Below are 22,453 nucleotides of genomic sequence, written 5' to 3'. Positions count from 1 at the left end.
GTCCGGCAAGAGTTCTGATGCCCACTCCGGCAAGCGCACCTCTTCGGAGTGCTGCGCTGCCGTCGAGGACGCACCATCGAGCTCCACCGGCAAGTGTAAGAAGACAATGGCAGCTCCGACAGAGACCAAGAAGGTGTCCGCCAAGGAAGACGGCACTGGTGGTACCTTCACCATCAGTGCCACTCTCGACCCTAAATAGGAAAGCGTGCTCATTGCTTTCCTGCGGGCGAATGTCGACGTGTTTGCATGGCAACCGTCTGACATCCCCGGTGTTCCCAGGAAAGTAATTGAGCACCACCTTGCCGTTTGTCCTCATGCGCGGCCTGTCAAGCAGAAGGTCAGGAAGCAAGCAGTGGAGCGCCAAGAATTCATTGCAGAAGAGATCAAGAAGTGGGAAGCAGCAGGCCTTGTCAGAGGAGTGCTCCATCCTACGTGGTTGGCCAATCCTGTAGTCGTGCGCAAGGCGAACGGAAAATGGAGACTTTGTATCGATTTTACCGATGTTAACAAAGCTTGTCCCAAAGACCCATTTCCTTTGCCGCGCATTGACCAGATTGTTGACTCCACAGCCGGATGTGATTTGCTTTCATTTCTTGATGCATACTCAGGATACCATCAGATCTTCATGGCTAAAGAGGATGAGGAGAAGACCGCATTCATTACTCCATGTGGCACGTACTGTTTCATACGGATGCCTTTCAGATTAAAAAATGCTGGCTCAACATTTGCAAGAGTAGTCCATGTCGCTCTTGAGCCACAAATACACAGGAATGTGGAAGCCTACATGGATGATATAGTGGTCAAGAGCAAGGACAAGACGACTCTGATTCAAGATTTAGACGAGACCTTTGCAAATCTGCGCAAGATTAGCCTCAAGCTCAACCCCGAGAAGTGTGTGTTTGGAGTCCCCTCCGGCAAGCTTCTCGAGTTCTTCGTGTCTCAGCGGGGAATTGAAGCCAATCCCGACAAGATCAAGGCCATTGAGCAGATTGAAGCACCAAAGCGCGTCAAGGATGTACAAAGACTTGCCGGTTGCGTGGCCACTCTCAGCAGGTTTATCTCTAGGTCTGCTGAGCGCGCCCTGCCATTTTTCAAATTATTGAAAAAGGCAGGTCCAATGAAATGGACTCCGGAAGCGGAGGCTGCGCTGCAAGACTTAAAGAGATACCTGTCCTCTCCTCCAATACTTGTTGCACCTAAACCACAAGAGAAGTTGCTGCTGTATATAGCAGCAACCAATCAAGTGGTTAGTGCTACGTTAGTAGCGGAGAGGGAGGCAGATGACGAGCCAACAACCACGGCAGGCACATCCAGCGACAAGCAGGGGGCTTCCCCGACAAGCTCTGGTCCCGACAAAGATGGATCTGCGCAGATGCACGAGGAGACACAGAAGAAAATGGTGCAGCGCCCAGTTTACTTTGTCAGTTCCCTTCTGCAGGGGGCTAGGTCAAGGTACTCTGGCATGCAGAAATTGCTTTTCGGCCTTCTCATGGCCTCGAGAAAGCTGCGCCATTACTTCCAAGCACATGAGATCACAATTGTCACTCGCTTTCCGCTGAAGAGGATACTACAGAATCCAGAAGCGACAGGCAGGATTGTTGAGTGGGCACTGGAACTGTCAAGCTTTGGCCTCAAGTTTGAGAGTACTTCAACTATCCAGAGCAGAGCATTGGCAGAATTTATAGCAGAATGGACGCCAACACCAGATGAAAAAATTCTAGAAATGAGCATCCCCATCGAAGAAGCAAGCAAAGAGTGGCTGATGTACTTTGATGGTGCCTTTTCGCTGCAAGGCACCGGCGCTGGTGTGCTGCTTATCGCACCCACCGGAGAGCACCTCAAGTACGTAGTCCAGATGCACTTTCCCAAGGAGCAAGCAACAAACAATACTGCAGAGTATGAAGGCTTGCTTGCCGGTCTCAGGATCGCGGCAGACCTTGGGATCAAGAAGCTCATTGTCAGGGGTGACTCACAGCTTGTCGTCCGCCAAGTAAACAAGAGCTATCAGAGTCCGTTGATGGAAGCCTACTTCGACGAAGTGAGAAAGCTAGAAGAGCACTTTGATGGCCTACAAATGGAGCATGTTCCAAGAGCTCAGAACGCCATTGCCGATGGCCTGTCGAAGTGCGCCGCACTTAAGTTACCTGTGGAACCAGGGATCTTTGTGCTCAAGCTGACTCAACTGTCTGTAACGCCATCAATTGGACAGAACAAGAAGAGGAAGTTGATTTCTGGTGGCTATTTGCCAGTAGAGCTTCCCGAAGCCGCCGCCAAGAAGATCCCCAAGATCAACGCCAAGAGCGCTGAGGAGCAGTCTGCTCCGGCAAGCCCTAGTGTTTGTTCCGTTGAAGCAGAAGCTCCCGACAAGTTTTGCTCCGGCAAGCTTGCCGGGGAACGTCAAGCTCCGGCAGAGTCGCAGGTTCTCGCCGTAGAAGCGGACGTTCCCGCAGCCGCAGATTTGCCTTTAGTCCTTGTTGTCGAGCCGCAAGCTCCAGCATGGGCACAGCAGATTGTCCGTTTCCTTCAGACAGGAGAACTTCCCGAAGAGCAAGAAGAAGCGGAAAGAGTAGCCCGGTAGTCAAGTATGTACCAGTTTGTCGACAAGACACTGTACAGAAGAAGACTCAACGGTGTGAAATTGAAGTGTATTCACCGAGAAGACGGACAAAAACTGTTGGCACAGATACATGGAGGCATATGTGGTCACCACATTGGCGCAAGAGCACTTGTCGGCAAAGCATTCCGGCAAGGTTTCTTTTGGACGACAGCTCTCCAGGATGCAACTGCACAAGTAACCAAGTGTGAAGCGTGCCAGTTCCATTCCAAGCAGATACACCAACCAGCTCAAGCCCTGCAGACGATCCCTTTATCCTGGCCATTTTTGGTCTGGGGGCTCGACATCCTCGGCCCCTTTTCCCGAGCAGTCGGGGGCTTTGAGTACTTGTACGTAGCAATCGACAAGTTCACAAAGTGGCCGAAAGTGGAGCCAGTAAGGAAGGTGACAGCACAGTCAGCAGTCAAGTTCTTCAGGTCGATTGTTTGCCGCTTCGGGATCCCTAACAGGATAATCACCGACAACGGTACACAATTCACGAGCCGCACCTTCATGCAGTATGTCGAAGACCTTGGCGCCAAGGTCTGCTTCGCTTCTGTTGCTCACCCGAGAAGCAACGGTCAAGCGGAGAGGGCAAATGCTGAAGTGCTGCGCGGGCTCAAGACCAGGACTTTCGACAGGCTGCACAAGTGCGGAAGAAACTGGATCGAGGAGCTGCCGGTGGTTCTTTGGTCGATCAGAACGACGCCAAATCGAGCCACTGGCCAGACACCTTTCGCTCTAGTCTATGGAGCAGAGGCAGTTCTCTCCACGGAACTCGTATACGGGTCACCTCGAGTGCTCGCTTATGATGAGCTCGAGCAAGAGCAGCTGCGAGAAGATGACGCGCTGCTCCTTGAGGAAGACCGTCTTCAGGCTGCTGTGCGAGCTGCTCGCTACCAGCAAGCTTTGCGCCGCTACCATAGCCGCAAAGTTAACGCCAGAAGTCTCGAGGAAGGCGACCTTGTTCTTTGGCGTGTTCAGTCCGCCAAGAATTCCAACAAGTTGACGCCAAAGTGGGAAGGCCCTTACCGGGTGAAACGAGTCACTAGGCCTGGCGCTGTCCGCCTTGAGACCGAAGACGCCATTCCGGTGAGCAACTCCTTGAATATTGAGCATCTTCGTAAGTTTTATCCGTAAGGCGCGGTTGCCGGAACCTGTTCTGGCAACCACCTTTTGTACAAGTCTTGCCGCTGTTGCATGTAATCCTTTGTACAAAGCCGGGCGCAGACCCCGTGCATAAGTAAAGCTCATGTGCTCCGCACATCTTGTCAATTTCATGCTTTCTATTTTTTGCATGTGTTATCTGACACTTTGTGCAGCACCTACTCCCCGGTAAGCAATAACGAGCCGTAAGGCTCCATGTCTTTATTTTCTCTTCTTTCTTTTTTCTCAAGGAAAGGAAGGTTCCCTCACCCACAAGTTTGCCGGGGGGGGGGGGGGAAGGAGAAGATAATGGTATGGGCCAGGCGTCGTTCAAGAAAGTTTCGCCTTGCCGGGAAGCAAACAACAGAAAAGCTAAGTTGCCAAAGTTTGAGCAATCAGATTTTTTAAAATTTTAAGTTATCTCCCTTGAACGACCGCACTTTGTATGGAAAACCTGTGCGCGGAGGAACCAACTCGTAGCTAGTTGCGCCCTTACTTTGTTTCGAGTCCGCTCAACAACTTAAGTGAGCTGCAACTAGTTGCGACAAGGTTTCTTGTCGGTAGCGGCACCGCCAGCAGGCTGCTGACGTCCCGCACTCAGCGCTCGCGGCTCAGGTGCCTGCACCGGCAAGTTCCCTGAAAGCATAGGGCAAAAACATACAAAGGAAGGAATCAAGTAAAGGGAATAACATTGCAATCATTACCCAGAATAGAGTTATACTACAAAGATAGCTTGTCGCGGCTCTAACAGATTGTTTTCATAACATGACAAACAGCGACAAGAAAAGAAGAAATGGGCGGCCTAATCTACGCGATCGCCCTCGATCCTCTTGATCCCGCTCACCTTGTCCACAATGGGTGCGACAAGGGCCTTGAGCGCCTCCAGATCAGCATCCGGCGGCAGGGTCTTGAGGACGTTGGTGAGGTTGAGGCCCGGATTGCGGAAGGCCACCTTCACCAACACTTTCTGAAGAGCTCCCGCACAGATCTTGCGCGACTCGTCGGCCAGTTGCTTTGGGATCCTCTCCCGGAGTCGCTGGAGGGCCGTCGCCACGCCCTTGAAGAACAAGACGAGCTTGGCGCTGGGTTGGAGGTTCTCGTCGGAGGGATACCCGAGGTCCTCCATCCCCAGCTGCGCCAGCTCCTTGTCAATATCTGCGGCAGCACTCACGAGGCTCTCCGTCCAGTGCTCCACATTCTCCCTGAAGGCATTCTGGGTGGCGGCCACACTTTCCAGCAGCGCCTTGTCGGCCTTGATCTCTTCTTTCAAGGCCGCCTCCTGCTTCTTGGCGCCGTCTAGAGTCTTGGTCAAAGTGGTCATCTTCAACTCAAGATTTGCGTTGGAGTCCTTGGCGGCACTGAGCTCTTTTCCCTTCTCGGCGAGATCGGCCTCTAGCTGCGCCACCTTTGTCTCCAACTCCTTCTTGGCGGCCTCGGCGGCTGCGGCAGCATCCTCCGCCTGCTTAAGGGCTCCGCCGAGTTTTTCCTCGCGCACGGCAAGCTCCTCCTCGTGGGCGTCAAGATTGACCTTCCGCTGCGCCAGCTCGCCATCATCCGCGGATAGCTTCACAGTGGCAAGCCGCTGCTGCTCTTCGACTTCGGCCTTCTCGAGGAGGAAGGCCTTCTGCGCTTCGTCGAGTTGCTCCCGCTCCTCTGCCAAGGACCGACGAGCTTCCTGGTGGAAGCCCCGAAGCTCCTCCGCGCGCTTCTCGATGTCTACTCCCGCCTTCGCGACAGGCGCCTCGCGGGAGTCCAGCTTGGCTTGCCGCGAGCGGTAGAGCGACAACAACTTCCGTAGCAGCCGCTCTTCCTCAGGCTCGTTGCTGCTGCTGCTCGGCGTGTCAACCAGCGTCAGCCCCGCGGAGGCAAGCACTTCCCCGTCGAAGATCTCTCCCTCGACCGGCGCCCTGGAGCTTGACGCCCAGGGGAGGTTGATGAAGACATCATCGCCGGCCTTCAAGTATACGCCTGGCTGGGGCTCTTCGGAGCCTGGCGCTGCGGCAGCGGCGGACGGGTCGGCGGTCGGTGTAGCGCCTGGCGCTCCTGCGGCCTCAGGGCCGTCAGTGCGATCGCCGGACCCCTCGCCAGTTGCTGCAGCGGTAGCCTTGGCGGCCTCTGCGTCGGCGGGATCGCCAGCACCAGCTGCTTCTTCGGCGGCAACCTCGGTCTCCATCGGCTCTGTAGCAGATGGGTCTGACAGCCGGAAAGGGGAGAAGCGTCAAGCAAAAACCCAAGAAGATGAAAAGAAGAAGAACCCAAGGGAAGCCTTGCAGCGAAAGGATTACCTGTGCCGGGTTCTGCAGTCGTGGTCTCCGCCGTCGGGGGGCCGCTGGTGCTGTCCCTTGCCGGAGAACCCTCCCTTGCCGGAGACTTCTCCCTTACCGGAAAACTCTCCCTTGCCGGAGAGCTCTCTCTTGTCGGGGGATTCTCCTTTGGCTCCTGGTGAGGCTGCTCTGCTCCTACACAAACCAGCAGTTAGATATCAGCAAAAACAGAGTATCCATGCGCACCTCACAGCGGAAAGCAAACCATATACTTACGCTGGGGGCTGCTCTGGAGAAAAGTTGTCGGGTCCGGCAAGGTTGTCTCGGGCGCACCCCCCGCTGTCGCAGTAGGTTCGTCCTTGATGACAATCACCGGGACCTTGGCTCTCTTTGCTGCTCTCTGGGCCAGAGTCCTAAAAAGGAACAAGTTCAGAGCAAAGCAAATGAGATACAAGACAAACGACAAGAATTGAAGAACAGCAAGTACAACAAGAGAAGCTTACTCTTCTTCTTCCTCATCGGAGCTGAACGCGGAGAAGTCGAAGTCCGACACGCGCCCGGCGCGAGGAGGCGGAGGAGAAGCTTCCCTTGGCCGCTTGGCGGGAGCAGTGGCGGCGGTCTGAGACGACCCCGCTCCAGCTATCGTCGCGGCATGAGAAGCGGCAGGAGCAGAAGCGGTGGTCCGGGAGGGCCCCGCTCCAGTTGTCGTCGCAGCGTGAGATGCTCCCGCGGCAACAGTGTTTGCCGCGGTGGAGCGTGTCACGCGGCGCGGCGACTGTTGACTCGCTTGCCGCTCCGCTACGTCACCGGCCTTGCGGAGACGCCTTCTTGGTGGGATGGAGGCTCTGCTTGCGGCGAGCTGTCTGAAGATGAAGTGGAAGACGAGTTGATCTCCAGCGAGCCGCTCGTATCCTTGGTGGGCTCGCTCGACTCGACGTTCTGCCCGGCAAGCTCTTTCTCGCCGGCAGGCTCCCTTCGCTCGGCACGGCTTGCCGCCTCTGCTGCACCTGCCTCCTCCACGGTGAATCCAAATTCGCCCGCGGTTGCGGCTGCCGCCGCCTCTTCCAGCCTGGTGGCGATGAGTGGCATCTCCGCATCGGTGGTGTCGCGGGTGAGGCTATCCTTCTCGTCGGAGCGGATCGGCACTTCTACCAAGTCATCAAAGAATTGCTGCACGACGTCGTCAGCAGGCTCTTGCCAAGTTGGCACAATTCCATGCGAGTTGCACAGCGGCATCATTGCACGGATGCGGTCGAGCGCGAAATTGTTGCACAATAGAACGACACCCCCCGGCAACCTGAACACTTCGGGATGTTGGGGGTCATACTTGAACAGTTCTTGGAGCATCGCGTTGAGCTCCAAAACAGTAAAGTTGTAGTTGAGGCCCGGCCGCAGCCTCATGATATCCGCCGCATTCTTGAACTCCCAAGTGGGTCTCCCCCGTTCCTGCAGGGGGGCGATGCGGCGGCGAAGAAAATCTGCGCCAACGGCGCCTACAGTGAGCACGGCAAGCCTGAGGCGCAGGATCCGGGTGACAGCAATCTTCAACCTGTCGTCTTCCGGGGCCACGTCACTCCAATCGCTGCCGCGTGCTACTGGGGTTTGGCGCCTGGTGGTGAATGGCTGCGGGTTCTCCTCGTCAATCCAGCACCAGTCTGCCCTCCACTCCTCCCACTTGCCGCGGAATTCTCCCTCCAGATAAGTTTCCTTCTTGCCGGCCCTTGAGATCCAGGCAATTCCGTCAGATAGAGGCTCTCCTCTCTCTACTCGGGGTATGAAGAAGTGGCGAAAGAGGGCTACATTGGGATGGACTCCGACAAAGTTTTCGCAGAGATGCGCGAAAACTGCCATGGTCAGAACGACATTGGGGGTGAAGTCAAGGAGGTGGAATCCATAGGTATTCATGATGTCGCAGAAGAATTCAGAGAAAGGCGGGCAGAGCCCGCAGTAGAAGAACAAGGCAAAGAAAGGGTATCCATTTGGGGCCTTCTTCCAAGAGGCGGCTGGAAGTACCTTCGTGCGCGGATGCGCTCGCGTCTCCGCCGACCAGAAGAGGTAGTAGTTCTCCCTCAGCTCCCGCGCGGCAAGCTTGGGGGGGGGGGAAGACTGCCCGCTCCTTCCGCAGCGCCGCTGCGCCTCGGTCGACTTCACGACCTTCCCCTTGTCGGCTTTTGGAGCCATGGCGGAAGTAGTGGAGGAGGTCGACGGCGTTGGTGATGCTGGTGGCGATGGGGGGCGGAGCGCTGCTCTCTTTCGGCTTTGGGAAGATGAGGGAGCGGCGGAGATTTCTGAGATTGGAAGCAGCAACGGGGGAATGGGCGGACTGCCCCTGTTTCCCCTGCTTATAAAGAGGGAGGGGGCGGACGTTCCGCATTTCCGAATAAAGTAACTACCCACGATCTCTCCCACAACGCCGCATTCAACGCGTGCCGTTCGGGGAGGGCGCGGTGGATACGGAGAAAGATACGGCGTAACCTAGGCCGCACGTGCCCGTGCCCTGTTTTGGGCCTGGCCCAACAGCGCTCGGCACCGTGTATGGCCCAGGCCCGGGGGCTTCTGTCGGTGTACTAGAGTAGGGGTACCCTAGTATCCCGAACTTGTGCACGGGCAGTCGCAGCATCCCGCGGCAAGGCTTGCCGGGTGACCGCCAAGGTCCTCCGTGGTTCCCCTGGAGCCATCCAAGGAGACAAGACCCCGGCAAGAGGAGCTTGCCGGGAAGGCCAACTAAGGCACCTCAAGACCCCGGCAAGAGGAGCTTGCCGGGAAGGCCACCCAAGGCATCTCAAGGAACTTGCCGCGACGCGCCACGCATCCCGGCAAGGCCCGGTGAGCGACAAGCTCCCGGGCGCGACAAGACAACGACCGCGGCAAGGCGTTTGCCACGGCAAGCCACCACTCTGTGTCCGCGCTCCAGCACATCCACCAACGTGTCGCTCTGGGACCCTTCCCAGCATACGTGGCGGGAGGCTGTGTATCCAGCGGTGAGTGGTGGCAAGCGGCGCTGACAAGATTGCCGTCGTGGCGAGCGGTGGCGTTCCTGACGGTCCCTTTTACACTGTTTAGGCGACGCAGACGGGCATTTAAGGCCCTTGTCCCCTGCCGTCAGGGTTAGGTATGATACACTGTAGCAGTTAGCTGTACCAACCGCAGCACCTTTCCCTTTTTGCCCTTGTATACGTTGCCACCTGTCGGCGACCCCTTGAACATATAAAAGGAAGCCCATGCGCAACATAGAGGGGGGTTCGAACACTCACGCTCGGTCTCGTTAGCTGCTGGTGTGTACTGTAGCGCTCCGTGCTCCCGAGCAAGAACTCAATACAAACCACAAAGCAGGAGTAGGGTTTTACGCATCCGTGTGACCCGAACCTGGGTAACTGCTCGTGTGTTTCGCCTCGATCCGCTCTTTGCACGACCTCCGCCCCCGCCGAACCGAAAGGGACTCGGCCCGCCGGTCCCATAGGTGTTCGTGGATCAGTCCCCCGACAGGAAGCAACGAATGAAGGAGTCTGGATGAAGGAGTTCATATCCAATCTAGGTGTCATACCTAGTGTCGGGTCCAATGAAAAATCTTTTGTGACAATACTAGTGCAATTGCCTTGGCAAAGGAATCCAGATTTCACAAGAGAACCAAGCACACCAAGAGACGCTTCAACTCCATTCGGGATCAAGTCCAGGTGGGAGACATAGAAATTTGCAAGATACATACGGATCTGAATGTTGCAGACCTGTTGACTAAGCCTCTTCCACGAGCAAAACATGATCAGCACCAAGGCTCCATGGGTGTTAGAATCATTACTGTGTAATCTAGATTATTGACTCTAGTGCAAGTGGGAGACTGAAGGAAATATGCCCTAGAGGCAATAATAAAGTTATTATTTATTTCCTCGTTTCATGATAAATGTTTATTATTCATGCTAGAATTCTATTAACCGGAAACATGAACATGTGTGAATACATAGACAAACATAGTGTCACTAGTATGCCTCTACTTGACTAGCTCGTTGATCAAAGATGATTATGTTTCCTAACCATAGACATGAGTTGTCATTTGATTAAACGGGATCACATCATTAGGAGAATGATGTGATTGACTTGACCCATTCCGTTGTTGGGGAACGTAGCAGAATTTTAAAATTTTCTACGCTTCACCAAGATCAATCTATGGAGTCATCCATCAACGAGGGAGAGGGGAGTGCATCTACATACCCTTGTAGATCGCAAGCGGAAGCGTTCAAGAGAACGGGGTTGATGGAGTCGTACTCGTCGTGATCCAAATCACCGATGACCTAGCGACGAACGGACGGCACCTCCGCGTTCAACACACGTACGGTTGGGAAGACGTCTCCTCCAACTTGATCCAGCAAGGGGGGAGGAGAGGTTGAGGAAGATCCAGCAGCACAACGGCGTGGTGGTGGAAGCAACGGTGTTCTCGGCAGGGCTTCACCAAGCTCATGGAGAGGGAGGAGTGTCACGGGAGGGAGAGGGAGAGGCCAGGGGCTAGGGTGCGGCTGCCCTCCCTCCCCCACTATATATAGGGTCCCTAGGGGGGGGCGCCGGCCCTAGGAGATCCAATCTCCAAGGGGGGGGGCGGCCAAGGGGGTGGCTTGCCCCCCAAGCCAAGTGGGGCGCCCCCCCACCCCTAGGGTTTCCAACCCTAGGCGCAGGGGAGGCCCAAGGGGGGTGCACCAGCCCACTAGGGGCTGGTTCCCCTCCCACTTCAGCCCATGGGGCCCTCCGGGATAGGTGGCCCCACCAGGTGGACCCCCGGGACCCTTCCGGTGGTCCCGGTACAATACCGATTACCACCGAAACTTTCCCGATGGCCGAAACTTGACTTCCTATATATAAATCTTCACATCTGGACCATTCCGGAAGTCCTCGTGATGTCCGGGATCTCATCCGGGACTCCGAACAACTTTCGGGTTACCTTATAGTAATATCTCAACAACCCTAGCGTCACCGAACCTTAAGTGTGTAGACCCTACGGGTTCAGGAGACACGCAAACATGACCGAGACGACTCTCCGGTCAATAACCAACAGCGGAATCTGGATACCCATGTTGGCTCCCACATGCTCCTCGATGATCTAATCAGGTGAACCACGATGTCGAGGATTCAATCAATCCGTATACAATTCCCTTTGTCAATCGGTACGTTACTTGCTCGAGACTCGATCGTCGGTATCCCAATACCTCGTTCAATCTCATTCCTGGCAAGTCACTTTACTCGTACCATAATGCATGATCCCGTGATCAACCACTTGGTCACATTGAGCTCATTATGATGATGCATTACCGAGTGCGCCCAGAGATACCTCTCCGTCATACGGAGTGACAAATCCCAGTCTCGATTCGTGCCAACTCAACAGACACTTTTGGAGATACCTGTAGTGTACCTTTATAGTGACCCAGTTACGTTGTGACGTTTGGCACACCCAAAGCACTCCTACGGTATCCAGGAGTTGCACAATCTCATGGTCTAAGGAAATGATACTTGACATTCGGAAAAGCTATAGCAAATGAACTACACGATCTTTGAGCTATTCTTAGGATTGGGTCTTGTCCATCACATCATTCTCCTAATGATGTGATCCCGTTATCAATGACATCCAATGTCCATAGTCAGGAAACCATGACTATCTTTTGATCAACGAGCTAGTCAACTAGAGGCTCACTAGGGACGTGTTCTGGTCTATGTATTCACACATGTATTACGATTTCCGGATAACACAATTATAGCATGAACAATAGACAATTATCATGAACAAAGAAATATAATAATAACCATTTTATTATTGCCTCTAGGGCATATTTCCAACATCTGTTAGCTTAGCACTTGATCGTTTAGTTTGTTGCTATTGCTTTCTTCATGACTTATACATGTTCCTATGACTATGAGATTATGCAACTCCTGTTTACCGGAGGAACACTTTGTGTGCTACCAAACGTCACAACATAACTGGGTGATTATAAAGGTGCTCTACAGGTGTCTCCGAAGGTACTTGTTGAGTTGGCATATTTCGAGATTAGGATTTGTCACTCCGATTGTTGAAGGTATCTCTGGGCCCACTCGGTAATGCACATCACTATAAGCCTTGCAAGCATTGTAACTAATGAGTTAGTTGTGGGATGATGTATTGCGGAACGAGTAAAGAGACTTGCCGGTAACGAGATTGAACTAGGTATTGAGATACCGACGATCGGATCTCGGGCAAGTAACATACCGATGACAAAGGGAACAACATATGTTGTTATGCGGTTCGACTGATAAAGATCTTCGTAGAATATGTAGGAGCCAATATGGGCATCCAGGTTCCGCTATTGGTTATTGACCAGAGAAATGTCTTGGTCATGTCTACATAGTTTTCGAACCCGTAGGGTCCGCACGCTTAACGTTCATTGACGATATAGTATTTATGAGTTATGTATGTTGGTAACCATGTTGTTCGGAGTTCCGGATAAGATCACAGACATGACAAGGAACTCCGGAATGGTTCAGAGATAAAGTTTGATATATTTGATAATAGTGTTTGGTCTCGGAAGGGTTCCGGAATTCACCGGAAGGGGTTCGGGATGTTTCCCGAAATGTTTGGGTACGAGAACACTTTATTTGGGCCAAAGGGGAAAGCCCACATGGTTTTTGGAAAGTGCAAAGGAAGTTTTGCAGAGTCCAGGGGCCAGACGCCAGGGTCCCTGGCGTCTGGGTCCAGACGCCGGGAACCCTGGCGTCTGGCCCTGGAGTCCGAGAAGGACTCTTGCCTTTCGGGTGAAACCGACTTTGTGGAGGCTTTTACTCCAAGTTTCGACCCCAAGGCTCAACATATAAATAGAGGGGTAGGGATAGCACCCAAGACACATTAAGAAACACCAAACCGTGTGCCGTCTACCCCGTTCCCTCTAGTTTATCCTCCGTCATAGTTTTCGTAGTGCTTAGGGGAAGCCCTGCGGAGATTGTTCTTCACCAACACCATCACCACGCCGTCGTGCTGCCGGAACTCATCTACTACTTCGCCCCTCTTGCTGGATCGAGAAGGCGAGGACGTCATCGAGCTGAACGTGTGCTGAACGCGGAGGTGCCGTACGTTCGGTACTTGATTGGGACAGATCGTGAAGGTGCACGACTACATCAACCGCGTTGATAAACACTTCCTCTTACGGTCTATGAGGGTACGTAGACAACACTCTCCCCTCTCGTTGCTATGCATCACCATGATCCTGCGTGTGCATAGGATTTTTTTTGAAATTACTGCGTTCCCCAACAGTGTACATCAAGGATTATTGGTATACTAAAAAACAAAGACTCAAATCATACAAGATGCTCCAAGCAAAACACATATCATGTGGTGAATAAAAATATAGCCTCAAGTAAAGTTACTGATGGACGAAGACGAAAGAGGGGATGCCTTCCGGGGCATCCCCAAGATTTGGGTTTTGGTTGTCCTTGAATTTTCCCTTGGGGTGCCTCGGGCATATCCAATCTTAGGCTCTTGCCACTCCTTATTCCAAAATCCATCAAATTTTTACCCAAAACTTGAAAACTTCACAACACAAAACTCAACAGAAAATCTCGTGAGCTCCGTTAGTATAAGAACATAAACCACCACTTCAAGGTACTGCAATGAACTCATTCTTTATTTATAGGTGTTAAACCTACTGTATTCCAACTTCTCTATTGTTCATACCCCCCGATACTAGCCATAGATTCATCAAAATAAGCAAACAACACACAAAAACAGAATCTGTCAAAAATAGAACAGTCTGTAGTAATCTGTAGGTTTAGAATACTTATGTAACCCCAAAATTCTGAAATAAATTGGTGGATGTGAGTAATTTGTCTATTAATCATCTTCAAAAATAATCAATCTAATAACAGTCTCCAGTAAAAAATGGCAGCAAATCTCGTGAGCGCTAAAGTTTCTGTTTTTTACAGCAAGATCGCAAAGACTCCCCCCCCCCAAGTCTTCCCAAAGGTTCTACTTGGCACTAACACTAATTAAAAACATAAAACCACATCTAAACAGAAGATAAATGAATTATTTATTAATAAACAGGAACAAAGAACAAGAAACAAAAATAAAATTAGGTTGCCTCCCAACAAGCGCTATCGTTTAACACCCCTAGCTAGGCATAAAAACAAGAATAGATCTAGGTATTGTCATCTTTGGTATGTAATCCATAAGTGGCTCTCATAATGGATTCATAAGGTAATTTAATTTTCTTCCTAGGAAATACAATCTATCAAAGATCAATTATCATAATTAAATTCCTTGAAATCCAAAATAGTGGGTTCATTGCTATGTAAAGTCTTGACCTCTTCAATTCCACTTTTACCAATTTTTGCATCAAGATCTAAAAACTCCGAATAATTGGGACACCTTTTAACTGAAGTTGACTCATCTCTAGTCCCATAATTATAAAGATTCATGTTGCAAAACAAAGATTTAATAGGAGACACATCAATCACTTTTAGATCTTCATCCTTATTATCGTGAAAACTAGAAGAACATGCTTTTAAAAAGAAATCTTCTTTAGCACGCATCCTAGAGGTTCTTTCCTAGCGGTTCTTTCTTTGCACTCATCGATGGAAATTCTCATGGCTTTGAGAGACTCATTGATATCATGCTTAGGTGGAATAGATCTAAGTTTCAAAGAATCAACATCAAGAGAAATTCTATCCACGTTTCTAGCCAACTCATCAATCTTAGGCAATTTTTCTTCAAGCAAAGCATTGAAATTCGTTTGCGAAATTATAAATTCTTTAACACTAGTCTCAAAATCAGTGGGCATCTTATTAAAATTTCCATAAGAGTTGTTGTAGGAATTGCCATAATTATTAGAGGAGTTACTAGGAAACAGCCTAGGATTAAAGTTTCCTCTATACACGTTATTACCAAAATTATTCCTACCAATAAAATTCACATCCATAGATTCATTATTATTCTCAATCAAAGTAGACAAAGGCATATCATTAGGATCAGAAGAAACACTCTTATTTGCAAACAATTTCATAAGTTCATCCATCTTTCCACTCAAAAAATTAATCTCTTCTATCGCATGAACCTTTTTACTAGTAGATCTTTCGGTGTGCCATTGAGAATAATTAACCATAATATTATCTAAGAGTTTAGTAGCTTCTCCTAAAGTGATTTCCATAAGAGTGCCTCCCGCGGCCGAATCTAAAAGATTTCTAGAAGCAAAATTCAATCCAGCATAAAAAAATTGTATGATCATCCATAAGTTTAATCCATGAGTAGGGCAATTACGTATAATTAATTTCATCCTCTCCCAAGCTTGTGCAACATTCTCATGATCAAGTTTCTTAAAATTCATAATATCATTTTCTAAGAGAGATGATCTTAGCGGGAGAAAAATACTTAGAGATAAAGGCATCTTTGCATTTATTCCATGAATCAATACTATTTTTAGGCAAAGAAGAAAACCAAGTTTTAGCATGATCTCTAAGAGAAAACGGAAATAGCTTCAATTTAACAATATCATTATCCACATCTTTCTTCTTTTGCATATCACACAAATCAACAAAGCTGTTTAGATGGGTAGCGGCATCTTCACTAGGAAGGCCAGAAAACAGATCTTTCATAACAAGGTTCAGCAAAGCAGCATTAATTTCACAAGATTCAGCATCGGTAAGAGGAGCAATCAGAGTGCTAAGAAAATCATTGTTATTGGTATTGGAAAAATCACACAATTTAGTATTGTCTTGAGCCATCGTAACAAACAATCCAACACACAAGCACACAAGAAGCAAGCAAAAATAGGTGAACGGAAAAGAGGGCGAATAAAATGGCAAGGGTGAAGTGGGGGAGAGGAAAACGAGAGGCAAATGGCAAATAATGTAATGCAAGATATAAGAGTTTGTGATGGGTACTTGGTATGTCTTGACTTGTGCGTAGATCTCCCCGGCAACGGTGCCAGAAATGGCTTGTTGACGGGAGATCAAATCTTGACTTGACTTGGTGCAACCTCCCCGGCAACGGCGCTAGAAATGGCTTGTTGACGGGAGATCAAATCTTGACTTGACTTGGTGCAACCTCCCCGGCAACGGCGCCAGAAATCCTTCTTGCTACATCTTGAGCATGCGTTGGTTTTCCCTTGAAGAGGAAAGGGTGATGCAGCAAAGTAGCATAAGTATTTCCCTCAGTTTTTGAGAACCAAGGTATCAATCCAGTAGGAGGTAACACGCAAGTCCCTAGTACCTGCACAAACAAACAAGAACCTCGCAACCAATGCGATAAAGGGGTTGTTAATACCTTCACGGTCACTTACGAAAGTGAGATCTGATAGAGATAATAAGATAAATAATTTTGGTATTTTTATTTTATAGATTGGAAAATAAAGATTGCAAAATAAAAAATGATAGAAATAGCAAGTAGATAGGAAAATAATATGATGGAAAATAGACACGGGGCCCATAGGTTTCACTAGTGGCTTCTCTCAAGATAGCATAAGTATTACGGTGGGTGAACAAATTACTGTCGAGCAATTGATAGAAAAGCGCATAATTATGAGAATATCTAGGCATGATCATGTATATAGGCATCATGTCCGCGACAAGTAGACCAAAACGATTCTGCATCTACTACTATTACTCCACACATCGATCGCTATCCAGTATGCATCTAGAGTATTAAGTTCATAAGAACAGAGTAACGCATTAGGCAAGATGACATGATGTACAGGGATAAACTCAAGCAATATGATATAAACCCCATCTTTTTATCCTCGATGGCAACAATAAAATACATGCCTTGCTGCCCCTACTGTCACTGGGAAAGGACACCGCAAGATTGAACCCAAAGCTAAGCACTTCTCCCATTGCAAGAAAGATCAATCTAGTAGGCCAAACCAAACTGATAATTCGAAGTAACTTGCAAAGATATTAAATTATACATAAAAGAATTCAGAGAAGAATCAAATATTATTCATAGATAATCTTGATCATAAACCCACAATTCATCGGATCTCGACAAACACAGCGCAAAAAGAATTACATCGAATAGATCTCCAAGAGAATCAAGGAGAACTTTGTATTGAGATTCAAAGAGAGAGAAGAAGCCATCTAGCTAATAACCATGGACCCGAAGGTCTGTGGTAAACTACTCACACATCATCGGAGAGGCTATGGGGTTGATGTACAAGCCCTCCGTGATCGATTCCCCCTCCGGCGGAGCGCCAAAAAAGGCCCCAAGATGGGATCTCATGGGTACATAAGGTGGCGGTGGAAATAGGGTTTCGTGGTGCTCCTGGATGTTTTCAGGGTATATGTGTATATATAGGAGGAAGAAGTAGGTCAGTGGAGCTGCGAGGGGCCCACGAGGGTGGGGGGCGCGCCCTCCTGCCTCGTGGCCTCCTTGCTTCTTTCTTGACGTCCACTCCAAGTCTCCTGGATCACGTTTGTTCCAAAAATAACTCTCCCGAAGGTTTCATTCCGTTTGATATTCCTTTTCTGCGAAACACTGAAATAGGCAAGAAAACAGCAATTTGCACTGGGCCTTCGGTTAGTAGGTTAGTCCCAAAAATAATACTCCCTCCATTCCCTTATACAAGGCCACTATAAAAAATACATTTTGCATCAATACAAGGCCACCAACAGTATTCGAGGCAAAAAATAATGATGTTTTCTCGTACTAGCAACTTTTTAATACTTACATGCATGTAGTCATAATGACACTCAGTAACTTCCTTCTCATTCATTCGTTGCATGCTTGTGGTGTATTAATGATCCCGGTTAACAAAAAGAAAAGTTGACTTGCAAAGGAGTCATTAAATTTTATCGTGGTACCTGTAATATGAGTTTGCGGCCTTGTATAAGGGAATGAAGGGAGTATAAAAAGGTATATTAAAGCCCATTAAACATCCAAAACAGATAATATAATAGCATGGAACAATAAAAAATTATAGATATGTTGGAGACGTATCAATTGGTCATATCTTCGTCTAGCCCCATGTCGTTATTCCCTGCCATGTGGACGTCATCATTATCATCTTCACTTATCCACCGAGTATAGCCATCCATGAAACCATTCATCAGCAGGTGCGTCTTCAAGCTGCCACGATCAAAAGGGTCCAAAATGACTCCTTTGCATCTTGCACACGGACATCTAATCCCAGTCCGATTATTTGCATACATGTCCATCACCGCGGATTGCAAGTATCGCTCCACCTTCCTTCCACTCATCTTCATGACCGACTGCATGGTATAACAAGCAAAAGGGTTATAAACGAAATGCATGCATGCATCACAGTCATATAAAAATTTGGCATGACCTTGCCTAAAAATAGGACATACCGAGTTTGCTCGAAATTCGCAGAAACAGAAATAGATCGACATTTTGGCAAAACATAAGCAACTCAAGGGTCATGTCACTTGCACAAATCCCTTCATATCGCGAACACACATATTCCCATTCTTGAAATGCACAACTTTTTACTCATCTATGTCCTAGAGAGATCGAGCACGGTTAGATGAGGCCTTCGCTACCTATAGGGATCAAAAGTGGATGATTATATATATATAGCTAGCTAGATCTAGTTGTTGGGAGGAGAAATTACTCTAGCTAACTAATGGAGAGGGAGAGGGATGCGCTAGTTACCTATTAGACAAATCTAGGAGTGGGAAAGGGATATATATATATATGTATGTATGTATGTATGTATGGAAGAAGGGAGAACCAAATAAATGAGGAAGATAGAGAAGAGATGCCATTTATGGAGGAGAATTATGGTGGATGGGGGCATTAATGAGGAGAGAAGAGAGATAGAAGGAAGAGAGAAGAAGGGCAATAATGGTGGAGAAGTAACTTAAAGAGGGGAGATGGGAAAGGAGGGGAGAGGGCAAAGGGGGGAGGAAGGGGGAGGGGGAGAGGGGATGGGTTAAAAGGTGGCACCAGCCATGCCTAGCAGTAGCGCTGTATTTTGGGCAGCGCTACTACTAAGGCGGGCCCAATAGTAGTAGTGGTGTTGTCATAGCTCGCGCTACTACTAAAATCTTAGCAGTAGCGCTGTATTTTGCGCGGAGCTACTACTACAGCTAGCGTCGGTGGGCTCGCTGGGTCCCACTTAACAATAGCGTGGCTTGTAGTTCCAGCGCTACTACTAAGGCATCACTTGTACCGCTGTCCAAGCCCAACGCTATTGCTAATTAGCAGCAACGCCGGTTATTTTCACGCACTACTACTGATGTTCTACCTATAAGCGTTTCCCTAATAGTGGGAGAAATGTTTGGTTGGGTCATTAGCGGAAGAGTCCAGCCGACACTAGATCGTGTTTGGCTGGATCTAGGTTGTGGTGGCTGCTGGCGTGGCTGGATCCCCTCCCAAGGAGTTGGGTGGGATGGGGGTGTGCGGAGCTCTTGGCAAAAACATTGTCTTGACGGGGTTGGTGTCGGTGACATTGACACCCGTGAGCGCCATTTACATCTTTGGAGGCATTGTTGAAGAGCTTCTTCACCTCTACCCTGGGTCCTTGTGGCCCTCGGTCGTTGGTTTTGCGTCTGGTGGTGGAGTCTAGTTTTCGGTTTTGTGGTTGTTTGTGCTAGTTGTCAGGATTTTTACATGGTTATTCCCTAATCAATCATGCAATTGTGTGGTTTTCAGCATAGTCTTCCCTATAAACTGGGCCACTCTCTTCTTCTTAATTAAATTGTAGAAGCACCCTGCCATCTTGACAAGGTTTCGTTAGAAAATAACCATTCAAAAACCACCAGATCAACCATGCTCGACAAAACAATCGGTCAAGTCCAACCTAAAATTTGTGTCAATTCCATTTCGACGCAAGTAATGAAATGTAACTCTAGGATTTGGGAGTCATATATATGAAAATTGTGTTGGGGGTGCTTTTTTTACGCATTAAATCATTCATCTTGACAACAATAGTCACTGGAAAATAAGTAGACAACTTGAAGGAGATGAAAGCAACTTCGACGATAACCATTTCACTAATAATTAGAAAAACAGTAGGCACACAATTGAGGATTTGAACAAACACATTTTCCTTCCATTAAAGCCATTACATGAAGGCGCGGTGGATCCCGGCGGTAGCCACGGGAGGGCTCCTTTGTTTTCTTGAATTTCGTTAGGGTTTGTGTCCTGATCAGGAAGGCGAGACGACGGTTGCTTCCTGAAGATGCAATAAGATTCTCCCCACTTAGCCCCCATCCCGGCGGTGTGTCTAGTATTATCGGAGGGCATGTGACGGTGTGTCTCTGATGGATCTCACATGATTCGGTCGGCGTTTTTCTTCGGTGGATCCACTTGGACCCGATCTTCGTTCATCTACGTTCGTGTCTCTAACGTTTGGATCCTTCTAATCTATACTTCTTTTCATCGACAGCGGTTGCTATCCTGGTGCGTTGATCCTGTTGGACCTTAACACGACGACTTCCGGGCTGTCTAATGTAACAAGGTTTGCCCGGCTCCGACAAGGGAGGGGCGATGATGGTGGTGCGCCTTCGGCTCGCTCCAGTGCTTGTAGTCGTATCTAGGTGGTCGGCGGACCTGGATGTAATTTTTACTTCTAGTGTTCTTTCTACTATCTTAACAGTTGATGAATAGATATAAAGTTTTTCCGTTAAAAAGTAACAATTACAATGATGTTCATACAAAATACATCTCAAGCAATTCATCGATGGATGAACTTACATCATCAATCAGTTGAATGAGTGCTATCCTCCAAAGAAACACGAGCAAATCTAAAGAAAGCTAACTATAGCTACAAGGGAATGATACACTCCACAAACTTCTTAGTACAACCATGGGAAGCCCATGCTTGGGAGTTGGGTCTATCACTCTAGCTTGGGCTCCATGTACAGCTTGTGCCTGCACATCGGGCACCGGACGCTCTCCACGAGGGCGCGCTCCAAGCACGCGCCATGGAATACATGCGGCTTGCTGCACCCGGGCCACGCGGCGAGGTCGTCGCCCTCCACCTCCAGCAGCTGCAAGCAGACGGGGCAATCCTCCCCAGCGACGTCTACCCTCCTCCGCTTTGCCGGCCGCTCCTCTGCGTTTCTGCCGCTATCGTCATCGTCGGCTAATTCGCCTTTCGCGCCGCACCGTACCGGCTCCGGCAAGTGCAACTCCATGCCGATGAAGCGCTCGGGCCACGCGCCCGCCACCATGCTCTCCAGCGCGGCGTACATGTGCCCCATGCTCTCCGGCGTGTATTCCGCCCGCTGGAGGTTGCCGACGTCCACGAACACCTCAATGCGTCTTGCTCCCGGCGGGACGCTCACCTGCGACGTCAAGCTAGACCATAGCTCCCGGAGCTTCCTGCTCTCCTCAAGCTGCTTGTTCTTCTCAAGCTTCTCGCTGAAGAAACCGGGGTATATCAGCAGGGCCAGAGACGATCCGGCCCACGCCAGCGACCTCGCCGCGTGGTCGCCGGTGGCGATGAACCGGAGCTGGTGCTCCGTCGGCCACCCTCGCCGTTCCACGCCGTCCGGTGATGCCCTGAAGCGTGTGTAGCGGTATAGCACCAAGATCTGCTTGCTGTCGTCTCCGCCTTGGCTCTCCACGGCGGCGACCCGCATGACGCCGACTGTGCTCCCGGCGCAGGCGAACCGCGGCGCCGAACCTCCAACGAATTGCCCCTCGGGGCCGTACTTCCTACGGTGCAGTGTCTGTAGCATGCTTAGCGTCACGTCATCGTCGGCGCTGGTCGCTTGTCCGTCGTTCTCGCCGTCGCTCTCCTCCTCCTCGCTGTTGCTGTCATCGTCGTCGTCTTCCGAATCAACCGAGTATTCATCCTCGGCCTCGTCATCTTCATCCTCCAACTCCTCCCACAGCGACAGCGGCGGATGATCGTTACAGTGACCATCAATCCGAACGGCGACAGCCTCATCGCCAGCGGGGCCGCCTCCCCGCCGCATCACGCGAGAGCAGAAGAAATCGGAGTCCATCACCAGAACCGGGCATGGCAGCTCCGCGCGGGGCCTCTCGGAGGACAGCCACGCGAGTGTGAACGCGTGGTCCCCGCTGGCGTTCTTGACGTAGGCTTCCACGACGACGCTCCCGTCGCTCGGCGGGCCGACGAGGGAGACGCCGGTGACCGCGCCGCGGCGGCTTTCCAGCACGCGCCCGGACCACACGGTCTCGCCGCTCTTAACGTCCACGGACCAGAGGGTCATCGCCATGTCAAATTGCCGCGGTGTAATCGAGATTACCCGTCGTAAACTCGCGTTAAGCAAAGCGTTTAGCTCCTCTGCTTATATGGATCAATTTAGCCCAGTTACTTGCCAATCCGGAGTCGGATTGATTAAGCCGCTAATCAATCTCCAAATCATTGAAATCATACTTGCGACTACAGTTTGGACTACTCGGAGGCCATTTCTGTGGATCCCATTGCTTTTTAGGGCGTCTGTTGGGCGGTCGGGAAAAAACTCGGCTGCCTCCCCGGCCGTCCGATCCCATCTAAATCAAGCTTTAGTTCGTCCG

The 22,453-nt window shown here is 50.0% G+C and overlaps 1 protein-coding gene across 1 annotated transcript; it reads right to left on the bottom strand.

The window, feature by feature from the left end:
* Positions 1 to 20,802: 20,802 nt before the first annotated feature.
* On the bottom strand, positions 20,803 to 22,152 carry LOC125531607 (uncharacterized). The gene has a single exon (XM_048695945.1). The coding sequence runs from the start codon at positions 22,150 to 22,152 to the stop codon at positions 20,803 to 20,805; it is 1,350 nt and encodes a 449-aa protein (XP_048551902.1).
* Between the last annotated feature and the right edge of the window lie 301 nt (positions 22,153 to 22,453).

Source organism: Triticum urartu, chromosome 7A (assembly GCF_056163025.1).
Source record: "Triticum urartu cultivar PI428250 chromosome 7A, HENAU_Tu73, whole genome shotgun sequence".
Lineage (NCBI taxonomy): Eukaryota > Viridiplantae > Streptophyta > Magnoliopsida > Poales > Poaceae > Triticum > Triticum urartu.
The sequence above is the reverse complement of the archived record's forward strand: the minus strand, read 5'-3'. Positions and strand labels throughout refer to the sequence as shown.